The sequence below is a fragment of the Corticium candelabrum genome, chromosome 20 (assembly GCF_963422355.1).
Source record: "Corticium candelabrum chromosome 20, ooCorCand1.1, whole genome shotgun sequence".
NCBI classification, from domain to species: domain Eukaryota; kingdom Metazoa; phylum Porifera; class Homoscleromorpha; order Homosclerophorida; family Plakinidae; genus Corticium; species Corticium candelabrum.
The window spans coordinates 4803250-4824424 of NC_085104.1; the positions used below are offsets into that span (position 1 = coordinate 4803250).

Here is a 21175-nt window from a genome sequence, read left to right on the forward strand (position 1 = left end):
ACCAAATCGTTATGCAAATCAATATGGTTCCTCTAGACTTCTCTACAGTGTTCTGGACACTCTGTTTCATTACTTGTTATGTTACAAGAGCATCATTGATACCAAGCTCTACCACACTGCACGTATTGTCAAATACCCCCGCAACCAGTACTGGTTCAACTCTGCCTGTCGCCACTAGTACTCTGCGTTTCAGTTTCCAAACTACATCTCAGACTCTCACAATATCAGCAAGTTACAATATACTACCTCTGACTTCTTCCACAGTTCCTTCAACACTGCATCCATCTTCATTGTTCAGTGATAATCGTGCCTTGTATCACTCTTCATTCACATCTGTGTTTCAAAAGTGGAACACAGAACTTGTCATGAATGGTAGCAGCACGACAACAGTGCCATCCTTCAATTATGCATCAGTGGTACAAATCAAGCCTACACCAAGCTACACACCAACACTGATACCCACTGCTACAGCACAAGTAAAGTGGGAATTGAGAGTGTTCCTGGTAAGCTATTGCTGTTCCCAGTTTAGCAAGCGCTGACTAAAGTATGACCTTGTTGTGTACAGGTTGTATTTCCCATAGCATCATCTACATCTATTGATTTCTTAGATGATGTAGAGTACATGCTAGAGAAACGTCTAATGGAGATCATCAGTGCAGTATGTGCTGCTCATGAAGTGTACCTATACCCATGCACAAAGACATGCCCTTGTCATTTCAGACATGGAGCAATAAAGCCATTGTGTATGATGTGACATTTTACAAGAAAACTGAAACAGAAATCAAATTTCAAGTTGTTCTTTCAAGCCGGTTTAGCGCTAAGTTCATAATCGCTTTTAATCTTGTGCAATTTGTTGTAGTTTAAAGTAAGGGCAATCACCTTGGAGACAGTCAACAAGGCATTTGTTACTTTGCAGTCTCAGAAGCAGAACATTACTATCAACACTGGAAACAATCAGGTTGCAGCTTACATCTATTTGAGCTAGAATTGTACATAATGCACTGATGCATTCTGTGTGCAGGTATATGCTTCTGTCCTGTCCCCTCTTGAAGACAGCACAGCAACGCAAAGTCCTTCTAATGATAAAATCTGGGGACTATTTGATTGGCCTGAACTCCTGTCCATCAGCCTAGGAATCGTAATTACATTAAGTGTGTAGCATGAAATACATAAATTTCCCACACTGTTCTGATGCATACTTATTACACATTACAGTTGTGCTCACTTGGATCACATATGCCTGTTGGCAGTCAAAGAAGAAGAAGAGATTAAGAGACAGCAAGAATAGGCAGCAAGAGCTGAATACAGCCTGGGAATTAAACCGAAATCCTAGTCGACATGCTGCTCAGTGGTCAGAATGGGAGCCTGTACACAAGGAAACAAATCCCTCAACAGACCAACGAATAGATGATATTTGGGTACCTGGTCAGCCTCGAAGTCCACACAGACAGCTTTCTCTCTATGTGGATGAAAACTTTGCATCTCAAAATTCAAGGAAATCACCCAATTCAGCAAAATTTTCCAAACGAAAAACATCTAATCAGAGTAGCCAAATATCAAGAAAAGGAAACAGAGATAATCGTCAAGAGGAACTTCAAGGCCTAGATTGCAGTGAATCCTCCAACAGCAGTAATATACAGCAGAAATATAACAATGCAATGGGATGGCCATGGAAACCAATCAGAGGTTTAACTCATAATAAAATCAGTAGCTCATCCCTAAATACTGCAACAAACACGGAAGATACAATGAAAGTGTGGCACGATAACGGATGGAGTCAACTGCAAGACTTACACACCTAATCTAAACTGAACACTAAAAACTTTCTTAACTCTCTTAGTCATTAGATTAATGAGATCAACCATACAGGTTATATAGACTACGTGTTTGGCATCATACTTGTAGCACATTTAACAACAATAACACTCCAACTCTATTGTAGTCATAGTCTCTAGCATAGCCATTCGCTACTAAAGAATGTGCAGTTGTAATCAAACTATACTGCTTTTGCTTCCGATCTTGCCACATTACTTTTCCTAACTTCACACAAAGATGGTTATGATTGTTGGCAGTGCAGTCATATACTCATGTAACATGCCTACATTGTAGAGAGAGCAACAAAATCACTGCTTCCCCTACATAAACCTAATTATCTTATTACGTCATTCTAAAACCCTCAAAACTACTACAACTGTTACTATCATCTTCAGTCCTGACAATATTCTGTCTGTCGACAGTCTGTCCATATCCATCAGTATGTGGTCTTGCTGCAGATTCTTCATTGAAGTCAAATGTGGCATGCAGCTTGTCAAATAGAGACAGTTGCTGCTGCATCGTACTTTGTTCAGGTGAGCCAAACACACTAGCTGGAGCTGTTGATACAGAGTCACTTCTTGTGCGATCATCTGAGCTTCCACTCATATCCATGCTGTCATTTTCAACACTTGATCTTGCCTATTAGACATTGCTCAGTATTACAATCTGTGATTAGTTTCATATGTTAGTATCAATCCATAACAATTCCTAAACATACATAAGACCCTCCTCCTATTAGAAACAAGATGTGCCAGTAGCTGACACATTCTGAATGTCTAACAGCCACATGGCAATAAACTCCAACTAACACACAAAACACAGTAACAAAATATACTCTTTAGCAATTTCAATTATGCAGATAAATTATCAAAAATTTGTCTTTGCAATATATATTTTTTCATAAAGCAAACATTTAGAGCAATCACTTGAATGTTTTACTACATATGGTAAAAGTCCAAAAAAAGAGCCCCAGGTGCTGCTTTGTCTTTGGAAAAATATAAAATAAGTCGTTCAAAATTATTGAGTTTCATAAGCATACAAAGTGCACGTTAGGGAAAAGGAGTAATGACCTCTGCACACTTTATAAAATGTCAATCAGTCACAAATAGCTGAAGAATGTCTTCACCATCTAATTTCTCTGTTTCATGACTGAAACACGTCAAGCGAAGTTCACATGCTACTCATCTGTGCATATGGGACTTGCAAACACAGTAGCCCCACACAGCATATTACAAATTTGTTTTAGAACAACATCAGCAGTTCATAAAACACCCAATTGCCTCTACCACAACTTTCTCAACATTTTCTCTTTGTCCACATCACTGACAAGAAACTTCCAATTGACATTAGTAGCTAGAGAGGGTTTAACTGGAATGGAAGAACTGATTACCCTTGATAGTGACATTCAAGACATTATCTCAGTTTATTAAACTACACAAGGTGTGGTCTTTCAGTGAGACTGACCAACCCCTCAGTAGTGTAAAGAGTATTTCACTGACTTCTCTGCAAGTGCCCATCAAAACGTCAACCTTCCATAGCCATTACGTACTATGCTTTTATGGTCTAGCTGAATATTGTCATGTCCTTTCATTATGCATGGTTTGCGTCTCAACAAATACTGCGTACGCTTTGGGAATGAGAGAGAGAGAGAGAGAGATTGAAAAAGTGCACACTTTTACACCAGTGAAACTGCAATAACTTTAGACAAAACCTAACCTGCATTATGTCTGAATGATTGCCCAGGGGCCGTCATTCGAGCAGAGGTGGTTATTGTATCATTTCATTCATCCAGACCATGCCAACACTCAGATCAGAGCACACACCTATGCTGTTCACACACCAGTCTACATTCTATAAGCCAATATTACATTATGAATTAATTAAAAGGCTGTAATGGCCTTTGCAAGTTACATAGGATGTCTTTTAAGATGGCACTTGTTCTGACAGGTGCTTAATCAAACATATTTGTGATTAATGATTTCAACAAAGCACATTTTCTCCATTTAACAGCCTTGGGGCTGAAAGGGTTCTTTTGCGGACATTACAGTAGCTATCATTGTACACTGCCATTCTAAACATTTTATTATATTGTTTCAACTGTTTTACAACAGGCAACACAAATAAAAAAGCACAGCACACAGGTGCAATATACAGTGGTACGCAAAAGTAAGCGAACCCCTCGTAAAATCAAGCTTTTTCTAAATTCCTGACAGTTAAAAGATATTAGAGCCCCGTAATGTAGCCTGTGCAAATTGCTGACATCTATGCCTTTGCTGAAGGTAGAACTGAACTCTCATAATTAGTTTGTAGAAGAAAACTCAAATTCATCAAAAGTAGTTCTTTGCAAAAGTATGTGAACCCTTTCATTAGTACTTAGTTATTCCACCTTTTGCTTCAATAACAGCAAGCAAACGGTGTTGGTATGCTTCAACAAGGCGTTGACACCTCTCTGTGAAATTTTTCCCCACTCTTCAACAATATACGACTTCAACTCTTTCAAATTCTTTGGAGAGCGCTTGTGGACTGCTTTCTTCAGATCTCGCCAAAGCATTTCTATTGGATTTAAGTCTGGACTCTGACTAGACCACTCTAAAACAGTGTACGAGTGTTCTTGAAACCACGAACGGGTTGAACGACTGGTATGTTTTGGATCATTGTCTTGCTGGAATATCCAGTTTGGCTCTAGACCAAGATGACTGACGGATGAAGCAACATTGTCGGCCAAAATCTTTTGATATTGAGTAGAATTCGTGCGGCCTTGAACGAATTCTACTTTTCCTGTGCCAGACGCTGCAAAGCAACCCCAAAGAATAACGCTTCCTCCACCGTGCTTGACAGTGGGGACAGCGTTCTTTCGTCAAAGGCCGTATTCTTTTTTCACCACACGTAACAAACGTCGTTGTGGCTGAACAGCTCAATTTTTGTTTCATCTGTCCAAAGAACTTTCTTCCAAAATGCATTCTCTTTGTCGACATGAGCTTTGGCAAAAGTCAAACGCATTTTGCGATGTTTTGGTGACAGCAGTGGCTTTCTTCTTGCTACTCGGCCATGCAATCCTTCCCTGTTCAGTGCGCGACGAACTGTGCTTTGATGCACTTCGACTCCTGCTTCCTTCAAAGACTTTTGCACATCATCTGCTGACGTTCGCGGATTGTTTGTGACATCTCGGAGGACTTTTCGCAAGGTACGACCCGACAGCTTTCTCGGACGGCTGGACCGAGGAAGTGATTTTGTCGTATTCAAAGCTTTCCATTTGTACACTATTTGCCGCACCGTCGACTGGTGAATTGAAAGGCGTCTTCCGATTTTCTTGTAACCTTCTCCAAGCTTGTGAAACTCGACGACTCGTTTTCGCAGATCTTCGGAAAACTCTTTCTTGCGCGCCATTAACGAGACTCAAAAATGCTTCAGAGTTGCAACTTATGTGCTTCTAGCATCAAGCATTTATGTAGTGCAAACTCGCCACTAAAAATGTGGGAGAAACCTCACTAAAACAGCTTAAAACTGCTGGTATTTGAAGCGCTGAGAAGAGTTTTGCCAAGGGTTCATATACTTTTGCCATGCACACGTTGTGATTAACTTGGTTTCTCCTTTACGAAAACAGTTATTTCAACTTTTAGCAAAGGCATAGTTGTCAGTAACATGCACAGGCTACATTGCGGGGCTCTAATATCTTTTAATGGTTAGGAATTTAGAAAAACCTTGATTTTACAAGGGATTCACTTACATTTGCGTACCACTGTAAGTACCTCACTGGTATGCCATGTCAATAATTACTGTTGTAGCATATCACATAAGTTATAGATACAGCATAGCAAACAAGGAAGTCGAAAGCATTGGTTTTCATACTGATCATGATTATGCACATGTATGGCTTGATAACCAACTTAATATAAATGTCTCTGCAAACTTGAAAATTTTCAAGTTTAGCCTAGCCAATAACTGAGAGTGTAAACCAACTACACATGTATATGTTGTGCGCAAAGCGCAGAATTGGGCAATCCATAGACTGCCTGTACAAACCATGGATCACCATCGCATATATAACCCAGCACCTATTGCACACCAACAATTAAAAGCTAGGTCTTCTTGTACTTAGCAAAAACAGTGGTTTTGCAATGCTGAAAAAAGAGACATTTTGATGTAATTTCTTCTCTTCCTTTGAAGTAGCAAGTTGAAACATGTTCTATTCTCATGACTGATGTTAAATGGTGTGTGTACCCTACAGTTAGTGCATGTGACCCAAGCTATATTTAATGCGCTTTCTGTTAATCCAAAGACTCGGGAAGCTATGGAGGTCCATGATGTAAATCACAAAGACAACAAAGAAGAAACAAAGAAGTAAGCAAAACTATCTGTACACTTCATGTCTCAGGGGAGATTTATGTTGCATTGTAGGAATAAAAAGCTGAAGCTTTCTTCTGTGCTAATTCCAAAAGTAGAGCTCTAGCGCTGCATTTTGACAATCAGAAATAGCATAATGCATAAGCATGATACATGCACTCCATAAACCACAGATGAACATGCTCAGTTCACAAATACAAGCACACTCAGTTTCTGAACTGCTTCTGAACATTAAGGCACACTCCGGAGATGCGTTCTAGGCTGGGCTCTGCCTTTGCTGGCTAAATAAGAAATCATTACTCAACCGAGTTGGGTATCTAAGCGCTCTCTCAGAGCAAACCCAACAAATGAATGTTCAGAATGCTTCAAAACTTAACAACCGATGAGGCCGTTTCAATAATTTTGTCCACCAAGTGTAGCATTGCTTTGGTGGTCAGTAGGTAACCAACACTTCTTTCAGTCATGACATGTAGACACTATTGGTTTGCGGTAACGAGCAGCCTGCAAATACCACAGCGACTTAATAGCAACTACATGTAATGAGGACAATAAGTTAGATCATGTGAGCCTTACTGATGCACTCATATTCTCGAAAGTGGTCTCTCTGTTGTTTATCCGTTGCTCCAAGCACGGTGAAACCTGCCGTGCTACTATCAGGCCGTCTAGAGACCGACCTTCTTTTCATGTGATTTTTATTCTTTCTGGCAACATTCAAGAGAATCGGTATTTGAGACATTCTTTGGCATTGAAGGCAATGGATGCTGTCGTCGATCATCTTCAACAGTTTATAAGGCACTCATCACTATGCATGAACACATTCGCAAACGCCCTCGATCACAATGAACCTCGCTATTTCGGTTGTGCACCAGACACGACGCGCATCTCTAGAGTGTGTGTTTAAGCACCGAGTGCAAAAATGACCATTTAACAAGAAAAGGTTCTAGGCCAAGCAAGTGCATAATCATGACCGAGTCATTGCAGTTTTGGAAATTAGTAAAAAGAAAGGAAAGCAGTCACATTAGCAAGAGTCAGTAACAAAAGTACTATTAGTGTCCATGTGCTTGAACTTCATGCCATTTCAGCAAGTCACTACTGACGCAAAACGTTACTAACTTAGGTATAGTAACGCCTCGTAGTACGTACCTATGTACGTACGACCGACCTGCTAGGCAACAGCATAACACGTGACCAAATAAATGTCCTGTATGTTTAATATGGTGGGCGTGAATCAAGCTGCATATTATGGCACGTGAAGGGTTTGCACTGTAGTGCTTCAACAGGTTTCATTCTATCAGAAAAAAAGATGCATATATTTTTCAAGATGCATACAGTTCAAGCACCTCTCCAACTATATATATTCAATCTACAACTAAACAGTCTTAATTCATAACCTCACTCAAATTTGACCATTATCCCATGTGAATGTATGTGGTCCTAACTCAAACGTCCATGTCTATTGCAGTCCCATCTGACATGACTTCTAAGTTGACTAATAAATTTGAATTCACAGCAATCTGTGGTTATGATGTATCATCTAATGCAACGTATAAACTTACCTCAACTTTCATATATGCTTTGTGTCTTAAATGCCAAGCAATGCTCGTGCAAGCTGAAAGAGTTTTAAATTGATGAATGACATTACGAGGAATAAAGTAGATGTCATTGTCATGCAATCGAAGCTGTGTATACTGTACACCATGGCGACGTAGTTGATTCAGCTTGGCCTCATCAACCCACTGAGTAGTCTATTGAACACATTAGTACTCATATTCATAACAGAAAGAGTGTACAATACAAATCAACAAACCTGAGTTGTAGGAGGTTCATGAAGATCAATTTGCAACCGTACAACTAACTCTGAGAAGTCAGCAGCATGAAAAGCAACAACCTCCTTGGTTTCCCGATTGACAAATGGGCTGTGTGTTCAGAATACAAAGACTAGTAACCTTCAAAACTAAAAAAGAACTAACACCTACATCTCATCAGTGTAAACTGCTTTCAAAACTCCAACAGCTGCTGTTGTACATCGATCGGGGCCCTGGCCAACATGGTCTGCATGACATCGTGTTCTGTCTTCTAGCAATGTCTCTCTTGGCTCAGAGACACGTGGAAGACACTGCAAATTTTGCAGCTCATGGATACCAGCTCTATACATAATGTACATATTACATAGCAAAACAATCCATCAATTCAATACATTATTACACTTGGTTAACCTTCTTCTCTTTGGAAGCTGCGATCGTGGTATTTCTGACAATGGAAGAACTTGTTCTCCTGGCCTCACCCATAGAATAGGTCCATCATCACTTTCTTTCCTGTCAGTGATCTGCAAACCTGATAAGTCACTCCATGGCAAAGAAGCTTTCAAAAAAGGATTTTCTTCAATCATGTCAAGAATGTCTGGAAAGTAGTCGCCAACTTCTTCTTGAACAACCCCAACTAAACTAAATTGATCAAGTCCTCCACATCGAAAAGTGTTGTTATAATAAGTGTCCTCCACTTTTTTGGCAAACTCCTCAACAGTTGTTGTCTCCATAGCAGACTTATTACCCAAACACTGCATCTTCACCAATGTGTGTGGATGCTGAGAATTAAGATATCTAACCATCTCTGGCATATTAGAAACTGCATTGTGTACAATTCCCATTACAAAATGAGCTTGTCCTGCTTCATCCTCTGAAAACACCACGTTAAAAAACTCTTGAACTACAGCAGCCATTTCATCAGGTGGTAATGCAGCAATATCATTTTGATAAACATGAAGTACACATGCATTGCCATTTGGATGTCTCTCAATATGAATATGAGGGTTCATTTTCACTGCAATATCATCAATTACACTAACTTCATCAGTTTGATGCAGTCGGTGTAAACTATCGCTAGATGAAAGATGAGTAATAAATCGTTGGTTTTGATGATCCCGACTAAGTTTGGGTCTAGATACCACACCAACTCGCCGTTTCCGTTTCCTTGACAAAGCAGAATCTGCACAACAATAAAACAAGTTGATAACAAAACAAACGTCGGTGATATGTTGCAACATGACACATACACCCAGATAACCAGAGAAAACGCTGTTTCATGTGCGTGTTAGAAAACGACGTGGCTTGGTCCATATATACCATTTGATGCAACAATCACATGAAGAAATGACTGTAAGCGAAAGCACAGCCAGCAAAAGGAGGACCTACACCCCACTCCCCTCTGGAGACATAGTTACACAAATACATGCATGCGCTAACACAACACAACACAACACATCACACACACGCGTGCGCGCACACACACACACACACACATGAAAAATGGATATACCCTTCAGTAGGCTACTGAAGATAACACCCCCAGCCTATTTCTAGGTAGAGCATCCAACGCTACTCAAAGTTTTAGGCCACGCTGACGTACCCCTAGTTACTTGGCCAGAGCATCCAAGGGCACTGACTTTGGCGTAACCTCGGGACTAGACCTCAAGCCCACACGTACCTGCCAAGCCAGCAATCTTGTCCACCCCCAGTCAATGACCAGGTACTCATATATACTCCTGAGTCGAGAGAGACAATTGCATGTAAGTTCCTTGCCTAAGGGAATTATGCCTGTGCCCATCCTGTACTTGAACTCATGACCCAAAGGTCCTGAATGTTTCCATTCTCCAAATGTGCTCTCTAATCAATTGAGCTACAGACGACACACACACACACACACACACACACACACACACACACACACACACACACACCAGCTCATAACATAGCACATTTATGTTCAGTCTTTATGTGTAGCAGTACTAAAAAGTTTGCTCTCTCTGAACTGACCATAACTCTGTAGGTACAGTGTAGCGTACACCATACAAGTCGAGTTCATTCAACAAGGAAGTCGCTGCTGAACATAATTTGGCAAACTAAAATTTAGCAATGAAACTCTCACCATTGACAAACATAAACAGAAATCAAATCTTCATTCCATGCATAATAGCCCCACAAATTAGCATAACAGATCCAGAATAAGCATTGCAAAATCTTCAAATTCCTTATACTGTCAATAATAGATTTGCAAATACAGTAGATAGCTACAACACACAAGACACTTGTTACTGATCTATTCGACTGACACCCAACGCTTCCTTGCTACTGATCTGTTGCTAGCATCCTAAGATCGTGCTACTACTGTGCAATACTGTGTAATACTGTGCAATTACCTGTAACACTGTCAATCTCCTGACTTCCTGTCGTTCTTTCTCCTTTATCGTCGCTCTCGGACAATGCATTGAGGCGCGGACGAGAAACTCTGCGACCATTTCGTCTCTGATTCACGTTGCTACCGCCCTCTAGAGCAGCAGCCGCCGTCTCGAGAAATCTTTGTGGCGCATCTTCTAGAGTTAAAGACAACATACCACTTGTAAAACTAACTTTTCGTCCTAAAGCCGTCTGTCCTGCCATAGAAGCACACCATACACATTCCAGATCAGACGATAGGTGAATTTCCAATCCGGGGATAAATAAAAGTTCCCGGATAACCAAGCATATGTAACAGTGACATTGTCTCCACACGCTGCATGACTGCCTCTAGGAGTGGCTATCTACTTTAGGATCTTGTAGAAGTTGGAAAGGTTCCAAACTTCGGCTACGCCGCCTACAAATACTGATAGTGCTAACAGTATGCATACAGTACGCAAATACAGTTTAGAAGTTTTGATCACCTCTAGATAGGGTAATCCGGGCAATTCCGCACACTTTTGAATGCAATTACTTCTCATTTCTTTCAACGGAGACGAAATGGAACGTGTGAACACTCGCTGGATAGCTTATCGTTCTCAGCTCTAGGCAGCGGCAAAATGCCTAGGTTTGTAAACCGGAAGAATTTCTAGCTAGTGTTTTTCCTATTCTCCGGGCGCGCAAGAGGGCCTGGGTACGAGGCTAGTGTTTTTCTAGCCTCGTACCCAGGCCCTCTTGCGCGCCCGGGCCTGGTACACGTTGTATTCGCATGCGCGCATAAATTAGAAGGAAGTCGTGGTAATATATGCACGCATGCGGAACCGACGTTAGAATCTCGAGCCGATAATGTCGCGCGCAATCGACAGTGAAACAGCTTCCGTGTTCAGTAGTGATGAAGCCCTAGATCTAGACCCAAAGTCAAGTAAAACTCCGCGTTCGCGTAATCTTTGACTTGTTCTATCATCAGCAATACTATAGGAGACACGATTGCGACAATGGCGACATATCCACAATCTTCTTCACCACATTTCTCTAGCTTACAGTCAACCCTATACGGTGTATGTTGATAGCACAGCGATTTACCGTATCCTGTAGGAAGCCAGCTGCAGACTTCGTTTCCGTTGTAGATGTGCTCTACGACAACACGCTGCTGCTCCTTCAGCTCTACATTACACAGCTTAAGCTTGCCTAGAGCGTAGTGCAACACCATATCAAAACCAGAAGCTCTGCCTTCGGCCAAATTGAGTCTCACTGCGCGCGACATTATCGGCTCGAGATTCTAAACAACGTCGGTTCCGCATGCGTGCATGTATTACCACGATTTCCTTCTAATTTATGCGTGCATGCGAATACAACGTGTACCAGGCCCTGTTCATCTTTTTACTGGGATTCTTTCGTTCGAACGGGACTGGGAAGAATCTTTCGTCCCAATGGGATTTTCATGTTTTTCGTCTTCGGTTGAGACGTTGAACTTTCTGAATGCAATACATACACATTTCGCTCACTTTTACACAGTCTGCAAAGTCTAGTCGTTTTCAGAAACGACGTAGAACTCCTATGAACCCAAGACAAGTTTGCCTTGGTAAAATTTTGACGTTAGACGTTATCTACTAAACCTAAAAATTGCCTGCGCTGTTATGGAAACCACTTAAAATGCTTTTGAGAGTCAGAAAAGCAAATCAAAGTTTGACGGCCCTGTCAACCAGACCGTACTCGCGCATCTCGACGGGTAGATTCGACGCTTTCATGTTCACGTCTTACGTCTGCCGATGCTGAAAATGAAATGACACTACTTTTCACAATAGAAGCAACCCATTCAGTACTTTGAAACAGCTCTAGATCGGTCGGAAATGTCGAAATCCCGTTCAGACGAATTCGTTCGAATGGGATTTTGCTATCTAGCGTGATCTTTTGCGCGTAAAACACGACAAAACGTTAGACGCTAAACGTATCAAATCACGGCATTGCTGTCACGATGGCCATTGAAGCTTGGAGACGTCAAGAAACGCAAAGTAAGATTCGGTTGTCCTTGCCGACCAGACCGTACTCGCGCCTTTCGACGACTTATTCGCCGTTTCATGCTCTCGCCTTACGTCTGCCGATGCTGAAAATGCAATGTCAATACTTTTCACAATAGAAGCAACTCATTCAGTACTTTGAAACAGCTCTGGATCGGTCGGAGATGTCGAAATCCCGTTCAGACGAATTCGTTCGAATGGGATTTTGCTATCTAGAGTGATCTTTTGCGCGTAAAACACGACAAAACGTTAGACGCTAAACGTATCAAATCACGGCATTGCTGTCACGATGGCCATTGAAGCTTATAGACGTCAAGAAACGCAAGGTAAGATTCGGTTGTCCTTGTTGACCAGACCGTACTCGCGCCTTTTGACGACTCATTCGCCGTTTCATGTTCGCGTCTTACGTCTACCGATGCTGAAAATGCAATGTCAATACTTTTCACAATAGAAGCAATTCATTCAGTACTTTGAAACAGCTCTGGATCGGTCGGAAATGTCGAAATCCCGTTCAGACGAATTCGTTCGAATGGGATTTTGCTATCTAGCGTGATCTTTTGCGCGTAAAACACGACAAAACGTTAGACGCTAAACGTATCAAATCACGGCATTGCTTTCACGATGGCCATTGAAGCTTCTTGACGTCAAGAAACGCAAGGTAAGATTCGGTTGTCCTTGTTGACCAGACCGCACTCGCGCCTTTTGACGACTCATTTGCCATTTCATGTTCACGTCTTACGTCTGCCGATGCTGAAAATGCAATGGCACTACTTTTCACAATAGAAGCAACTCATTCAGTACTTTGAAACAGCTCTGGATAGGTTGGAAATGTCGAAATCCCATTCAGACGAATTCGTTCGAATGGGATTTTGCTATGTAGCGTGACCTTTTGCGCGCAAAACACGACAAAACGTTAGACGATAAACGTATAAAATCACGAAATTGCTGTCACGATGGCCATTGAAAGTTGTGGACGTCAGGAAAAATCAAAGAGAGTTTTTCCAGTCCTTGTCGAACAGACCGTACTCGCGCCCTATGTCGACCATTCAGTATCAGGGAGACTGAGTGCTCAGTGGTATACTACGTACGAAGAATAAAGACTCACTTAACCTACATAGCTAAAGAGTGAATGAAACAAGTATAAAAACACTTTGAGAAAATGATTTGTGTTGATTTTTTAGCTAAATGTTTCATTATGAGCTTCTTGCCATTCCAGTTTACTTAACCAATCATTGGATAGAAGTTGTAAGCCATGAATGTATTTGTTTACTAAGTTTTGTGTTCATTTGTATTTCTTCAATGAATTAAGATTATAGATATATTTCATTAAGCCTTTCTTGTCTTTGACTCGCTTGGAAAGAAGCACGAACAAGTTGTTTTTGACTTGAAGTAAAGTGATTTAGTTTTTCTATAGCTACTTACAATTGTGTGCATGCTGGAGTAGAGTCGACGAAGTCACTTAATTTTAACGACGTTTTTTGTATTTAACAGACTGTGGATTACGGATGTGTACCGTTTAGTCAATGGATCGACTCTAGATGTAACCGACTCGTCGTTGATATACCCAATACCTCAAGTAAAATTGGATGTATTAGTACTATCGTAGTTAAGCAGAAGAAATTTTCATGCATCTAGAATTACCCGCAACAAACCGAACAGCCGTTCACGTATACTACAGTAGCAAACGAAGAAATCATAAGCAGGCAAACGCGGGACGCAATTTCTTGCAGAAGATACGGGTCATCTACCTAAAGAGTGTGCGAAATTACCCCGGATTACCCCGGATTACCCTAGCTACGCATGCGCGTGAAAGTCTTGCAAACAATGAACTGGTCAGATATCAGTTTGATTGTCGGGTGTATTGTTCTGTCTTTTGTGCTTTTTCTTGCTTACTGCGGAGCGTTTCATGTCATCACGTTTCGTACGGCTCAGCCCTATGAAGTATCTAAATCTAGAGAGGCCTGGTGGTGATACACTGTGTAGATTCGCATTCAATAAGTCTACAATAAGTCTATAACTTTAAAAATAAAAGCCTAAACAGCATGCATGTAGATCTACTAGAACATTGCAAGCTAGAGTCAGTAGCTGGAAAATAATATATTAGACGTTTAGATTATAATTATAGTATTTAATATTGTGATAGTCTAAATTATATTGAATATTATAATTGAAAATTAAGTCTAGATAATTATATAGGGAAAGTTTGGTATATTGCTCACTAGAGTCAACAGATAATAGGAGTAATACGTTCATTAATAGCCACAGTTGTGTAGGAATTAAGACATTACAAACTAGGTAACATGGATTATATTGTTCATTGTGTTAGTACTTTGTTATGTTTAGAGAGATCTTCATGTTGCTTACTTCCACACACGTGGACCATATAAGGACTGTGGACCACTATTTTCTAAAGTGTTGAAAATATTTGGCGGTAAATCACCTATGTTTGCACTTTACCATGACAACCCAAGGGAGGTCAATAGATGAATGGTATTTGTGGTATGTAAATATACATATGAGTTACTTATTTACTGCACAGGTGGCTGCTGACCAATGTCGTTATGCTGTTGGTGTTCTCCTACCAAATGAACTGAGTAATGAGACCACTGCTGTACTGAAATCAAATGGACTGTGTCAACATACACTCCCTACTATTGAAAAGGCATTCATGACAGACTTTCCTGCAACATCATTTCTTTCTTGTTTCTTTATGGTCATCAAGGTTTATGGAAACATGGAGTATCACATGAAGGTTGGTGCAAAACAGAATATATTAAATGTGATATGTATTACCTACAGAGAATGATATCTTATGAACAGAGTGTTGCGCCCTAGCTATATATGGTTACCATTGTTTAATTTTGTGATAGAGTGTGTGGTAGATGCGCATGCGCAGTCTTAGGAGGTACAACAGAATACACTTTCAGCGTTACCACGCTGGCGACGAGGATGGTGACGTTTGTAGGTTCTGTATAGGTTTTTGATGCAGACCAGGAGGACTGACCTGCGTACACTGAACGGGTGGAGCAGTTCTTTTGGCTAATGGCATCTCGAACGAAGTGCGTGTTCCGACCTTGATTGCTCTCATGACGTACGGGTTGCTGAAAAGCGTAACGACACTGACCAAGCCATCTACACTCAGTTTTAATGAGATTGTTGACATATTACAAGATTATTGGGCGCCAAAACCCCCTAAAACCCAAAAGCGGAACCAAGGTTTGGATGAAGACATCAGTGCCTACGTTGCAGCTTTACAAAAGCTTACACAGCACTGTGAATTTGGGACATTCCTTAATGACAGTCTACGCGACCATTTTGTCTGTGGTTTATGCTCGACGCATATACAAAAGTGCTTGCTTTCTCAGGAGATATTGATATTCAAAACAGTACTGGAGATGGTGTTATCCATGGAAGCTGCCACAAAGATAGATACTCTTCAAATGACCACGCCTACTCTACTACCTACTACGTCAGCAACAGGAGGTGCATCAAATGGCAGACAGGCAGTCGACTAGGAAACAAGGTACAAAGTTTTGCTACCGCCATGGCAGTCCGAGTCATGTAGCACCTGCGTGTTGTCATCTGGAAACTGTGTGCAAGTCTTGTGGAAAGAAAGGGCATCTAGCTGCAGTATGTCAGTCAAAACCTCATAAGTCAACTCCTTCTACACAGACAAAGTACATGGAAGACGGCTCAGATTCTGACACCTGTCCTTACTCTTTCCAGTCCTTGCACCCCTCCAATCAGGGTCTGTGTGAACTTGGTGGGTCAGGAGGTTATGATGGAAGTGGACACTCGAGCCGCTGTGTCACTGATGTCAGCAGAGCAATGGTTTGGTCTGCAGCTCCCTCATCAGATGGAATCGTCAAACTACACGATGAAAGGGAAAGTCAATGTAGAAGTCACACACATGAACCAGAGGGAAATACTACCACTTGTCATAGTTAAACCAGCTTTACTTGGTTGCAACTGGCTGAATGCAATCCATCTTGGCTGGCAGCAAATTCACATGATAAGTTCTGACAAATGGCAAAATGCCTTGTCAGCACTTTTGGATCAACACAGTGAAGTATTTTCAGCCAGGACTGGGCAGTATGAAAGGAATAAGCTATCCACTTGACTCCAGGAGCCACACCCAAGTTTCTGAAGTACAGAACAGTACCCTACACTATTCAAGAAATGGTTGAGAAGGAGTTGTTACATCATTGAGAAGGTTGAGTATAGTGACCGGGCTACACCCCTTGTGTGTGTCAAAAAAAAAGAATGGCACAGTTCGGCTTTGTGGGGATTACAAACAAACCATCAACCCATGTATGGAAATTGATTGGTATCCTTTACCTAGGCCTGAGGAACTGATTCAAAAGTTGGCAGGAGGAACTCGATTCACGACATTAGACTTTTCCCAAGCTTACCAACAGATGCAACTGGATGACTATTCTCAGCCTTACACTACTGTCAACACTCACAAGGGTCTTTATCGGTACACCAGGCTAATTTATGGTATTGCATGTGCCTCTGCAAAAATTTCAAAAGGCTATGGAACAAGTGGTTCAGGGCCTAGAAGTTGTTGGTGTCTACATTGATGATTTGCTGGTGACAGGGGACACCATAGAGGCACACCTAAAAAACCTGAAAATGTCCTTACGAGACTACAGGAACATGGTCTTAAATTGCAAAAAGGGAAGTGTTGTTTGTTTTAGCCTTGTGTTGAATTCCTGGGACAGTGCATTGATGCTCAAGGAGTTTATGTTAATCCAACGAAGGTGGAATGCATTACACAATGCCCTCGGTCGGAAACAGTGTCCCAACTACAATCATTCCTGGGCATGATTCGGTACCACAGCTGCTTCATTCTGCATCTGTCAACATTGCTTCATCCACTCACCAGACTCCTACGAAAAGGGGCCCGTTGGAATTGGACAGATCAGTGTGAACAGGCCTCCACGGCAGTCAAACAACAGTTGACAGGTGCCACAGTTCTCACTACATACAATTCTGACTTATAATTACGGCTGGCAACAGCTGCTTCCACTTATGGTGTGGGAGCTGTGATAACACACATTATGCCTTACTGGAGCAGTGAGAAGAACTATGCTCAGATAGAACGTGAGGCCCTGGGCATCATATTTGGTGTAAAGAAATTTCACCAGTTCTTGTACGGCAGACCGTTTGTACTAGTCACTGACCATAAACCTCTGCTTACAATTTGGGCCCGAAACATGGAGTTCCCACCATGATAGCAGCTCGTTTACAGAGATGGGCCCTGTTGTCATACTCCTACTCTATGGAATTTAAGTATTCTAAAGAGAACGCCACTGCTGATGCTTTGTCACGACTGCCTTGTCCAGGTTGGAGATCGACTTCATTGCACAGTCTGAATGGGTCTGCACTATTGATCACCTGCAAGGGTTTCCTCCTAATGCTAAGAAACTAGCAACAGCCACCAAACGTGATCCAATTATCTCAAAGGCTCTTTACTGGACTAAGACGGGCTGGCCCACCCAATGTCCAGATCAAGACTCACACCCCTATTTAAGCTACGAGCGTAAAGAAGGCCACCAAAATAAGTGGTGGACTGCTTTGCCAGAAGCTCACTCTAAAAAACGGGTTGAATTGACTTCCAGTCTGTCTGTCGGTATTTCGCTATGTTTGTTTGTTTGTAACTATGTTTGTAAGCGTGTGTCACGCTCCGGGAGTTTGTCCAGCCAATCAGCAGTCGTTTTGGGACGCGAAGCGTTGGTGACGTAACAATAGCATATCGGCGTGAATCACTCTCGGGAATTTGTTGAGCCAATCAGCAGTTTTTTAGGACATGAACAATGGGTGACATAACAATCCCACGCATTATGACAGAAAACCCGAGATGTCATATCCATAGTAAAAACGTCAAACCGTCATCAAAATGAGAAGCACAGAGTAAAGTTCAGGCTAGAGTTGTACGCGTCTGTTACTTTTTTTTACAAAAGAATCACAAAACAAACGAATTCATCGTTCTTCAAGAAGCCAAGCGAATGTCCCATGGGACCATGCATGTGTACCGTTGCCCACGACCAACATATCATCCGCGATCTTCAATATGTTTTAGATGTACGTAGTACGTACGTACTGATGATGAGCGATCGGCGTTGTCTTGCAAGAAAGATTCGTAGGAAACGCTAACGCTGCTTTCTTCTGGATCTGGTCACTACATGTTGCTTCACAGTATTTCTAGGAGACGTACGAGATCAATCTTTATCTATCTAGCTACGACGAATTATCATCAGAACGAAAGATGCTAGCAACGTATGGCTCAACGAAAGCATGATGATCTCGTCCACCTCAATAGTTAACTGCAAGTGATGCAAAATCGAGCGCTACAGAATCGAGAAATAACGTCGATAACAAGCCCACTCCGTTCAAGAATATATTTCCAGGTGTAAGTAGGACTGATGATGAACGATCGACGTTGTCTTGCAAGGAAGATTCGTAGGAAACGTTGCGCTGCATGCTTTCTTCTGGATCCAGTCGCTATACATCCATGTCACTTCACAGTATTTCTCGTGCACGTACATCAATCTTTATCTACGACGAATTAATTTTAATTAACGGAAAAAGATGATAGCAACGGCTCAACGAAAGCATGATAATCGTGCCCATTTCAAGTGATGCAAGAAGGAGCGCTACATGCAGAATTGAGAAATAATGTGGATAACAATCCCGCTCCGTGCAAGAGACACAGCTGTCACGGATGTGCATGTACTGAATTCGAAGTGTAGTGTGGGACATTGATGATATTTTAGCGGCAAAAAAAACATTTCAAGACTATGGTCAACAAGAGACAGAAAAATCTTGAGCAGCAAGTTATTAAAGGAGGACTTATACAGTATCATCAGCTTCAGAAATACACCAGACAAGATCAAACTTTTCAGGAGGTTATTCAGTATATTAGAAAAGGCTGGTCTGATAAACTACATGCGACAGTTAAGCCGTATGCGTCATGTAGACATCAACTCTCCGTAAACAATGGGTATCTGATAAAGCATATTACATACCCTGACTCCACCATATCATCCAAGCAGTAATGGACAGGTGGAATGCTTTATTCAATCCTTCAAAAGAGCACTCTGGAAGAGCCTAGGAATACGAGAGCCCAACTTTACAAAAAGTCATTGGTGATTTTTCTTCCACCCTACAGAAAGATGATGCACCAGACCACAAAGGAATCTTCGGCAAAATTGCTTAGTGGTCGAAATCTTTGGTGCTCACTGGCATGTTGTCTCGATCTATTTATCGACCCATTCTCCATAGTGTCTTCGAGGTTTTCCTTTGTTTGATCTCCCACTTCTTCGTAAGATTGTTTCTTGAGCACGCTGGTTACTTGAATCCCCAGACTGAGAACTGTCACTGGAACTGTCGTCATCAGTACTTTGGATGGGGCCACCTGTTATCACCATGTGTTGTGTGGGGAGGTATTATGGTATTGTAGTGTAATACATGTACATGTAAATAGTTTGATGTATATATTAGGTATCTGGGACACGTGCAGAAGCCGGTGAGGCTTTTGGCTGGGCACTCTTAGAGAGCTTGTCTTTTGAGTAGTGTTGTGTTCTACTAGTTAGAGCAGTTAATAAAGGAATCCACAGTACCCATTCTTTAATGTTATTGGATTTTAATAGACGTATAATTGTTGTGAAATAGTCGCGTCTACATGGTTACTTACATTGGCAGTCTGTATACTTGATAAAAAGTATGTCTATGTTGCCTAAGAAATAATGTTACTAATATGACAGCAGTTTTATCACAATATTCTATTTCAGAATTTTCATTTTATATTATAGATCCTCTTTTTACATTTGTAGGTTTGCTTAAGCTTATGCTCCAAAACTTGTAAATATTTCTCTTGAGGATATCACACAGAATTTCCTCATTTAAAAGTAAAGGTTTGCCAAATTTAGTCCAACTTTCTAGGATTACGCTAATGCCCTACGCCCAATCATGAATGTACTCTGTGTATTAATATGATATACTCCTGGAGACCTAAAAATTTTAGGACATATCAGCAGACATGTGGTAGTCTGACCAGCTGCCTGTTGACTATTCCAAGTACATACACCAATAGTCCTGTTTATGGCATGAGGAGGTTTAGTGAAGTAGAGCCAATCTTTGTCAAGGCAGTGCGTCTCCAGCCAGGGAAACCCGATAGGGCCGGGCCGTTTGTATTAGAAGGTTAAACTTGGTCTGTGAGCCAAATTTCATGACAACCAGATGAGCATTTTTAGCACAATAATTGGTGTTACACACAGACTAATGGGCAGGCAGACAGAAAACCAGTAGATAAATGAGCATGATGGGGTAACTGTATGTAAGTTATATGGCTTGTTGTTATAGGAAGCAAACATTGGCACTGACTTTGGAAAAGCTCCTTTTATTGAGCTGCACAACCACGTTCCAGGCCATGTTCGTGTCTTCATGCCATTGGAGAAACAGGAAAGATTTGTTCTGCCAGAGTTCTCTGCTACATGACAGTCAAATGGTAAAACAAAATGGAAACTGACTTTGCACTGCTTCGTGAAATTGCTGATGCACTAAAGTTGGGGAAAGGTATGTTTGCTTGCTGGAAGATATTACAAAAGTAACGAGATTCAGGAAAAGCGTTGAAGTAGCTGTTTGCTGTGCTGTGCAGTAGTTTTGAATCCACAATATAGCAGTTTTCTTCTACTTCTTGGCTTTGCAAGTATAGCCAGTGTCAATGTTTTATCATGTTCATTGCAACCCTTATGAATACTGACGTGTCAGCAAAGGTGTGGA

At 41.4% G+C, this 21175-nt stretch overlaps 3 protein-coding genes and 1 long non-coding RNA gene across 5 annotated transcripts; 3 read left to right on the plus strand and 1 right to left on the minus strand.

Annotated features, from left to right (window-relative positions):
• The first annotated feature begins 48 nt into the window (after positions 1–48).
• Positions 49–1857, plus strand: LOC134195752 (uncharacterized). Its single transcript, XM_062664831.1, has 6 exons — positions 49–503; positions 566–658; positions 721–792; positions 860–958; positions 1022–1151; positions 1216–1857. The coding sequence occupies exons 1-6, from the start codon at positions 366–368 to the stop codon at positions 1800–1802; spliced, it is 1119 nt and encodes a 372-aa protein (XP_062520815.1). The 5' UTR covers positions 49–365; the 3' UTR covers positions 1803–1857.
• Positions 1858–2025: 168 nt separating this feature from the next.
• Positions 2026–10620, minus strand: LOC134195751 (lysine-specific demethylase RSBN1L-like). The gene is made up of 6 exons (XM_062664830.1): positions 10355–10620; positions 8376–9144; positions 8136–8306; positions 7967–8075; positions 7716–7904; positions 2026–2454 (listed from the first exon to the last, which is right to left on the minus strand). The coding sequence occupies exons 1-6, from the start codon at positions 10593–10595 to the stop codon at positions 2158–2160; spliced, it is 1776 nt and encodes a 591-aa protein (XP_062520814.1). The 5' UTR covers positions 10596–10620; the 3' UTR covers positions 2026–2157.
• A 2774-nt stretch (positions 10621–13394) lies between these two features.
• Positions 13395–14037, plus strand: LOC134195940 (uncharacterized). 2 transcript variants are annotated; one of them, XR_009972460.1, is made up of 5 exons: positions 13395–13513; positions 13570–13633; positions 13698–13777; positions 13880–13964; positions 14024–14037. It is a non-coding gene; the product is annotated as an uncharacterized LOC134195940 (long non-coding RNA). The 2 variants fall into 2 exon arrangements; XR_009972459.1 differs by having other exon boundaries at positions 13424–13633.
• A 146-nt stretch (positions 14038–14183) lies between these two features.
• Positions 14184–21101, plus strand: LOC134195478 (testis-expressed protein 264 homolog). The gene is made up of 4 exons (XM_062664497.1): positions 14184–14329; positions 14732–14863; positions 14928–15140; positions 20756–21101. Exons 1-4 carry the CDS (start codon positions 14189–14191, stop codon positions 20888–20890), a joined length of 621 nt encoding a protein of 206 aa, XP_062520481.1. The 5' UTR covers positions 14184–14188; the 3' UTR covers positions 20891–21101.
• The last annotated feature ends 74 nt before the right edge of the window (positions 21102–21175 follow it).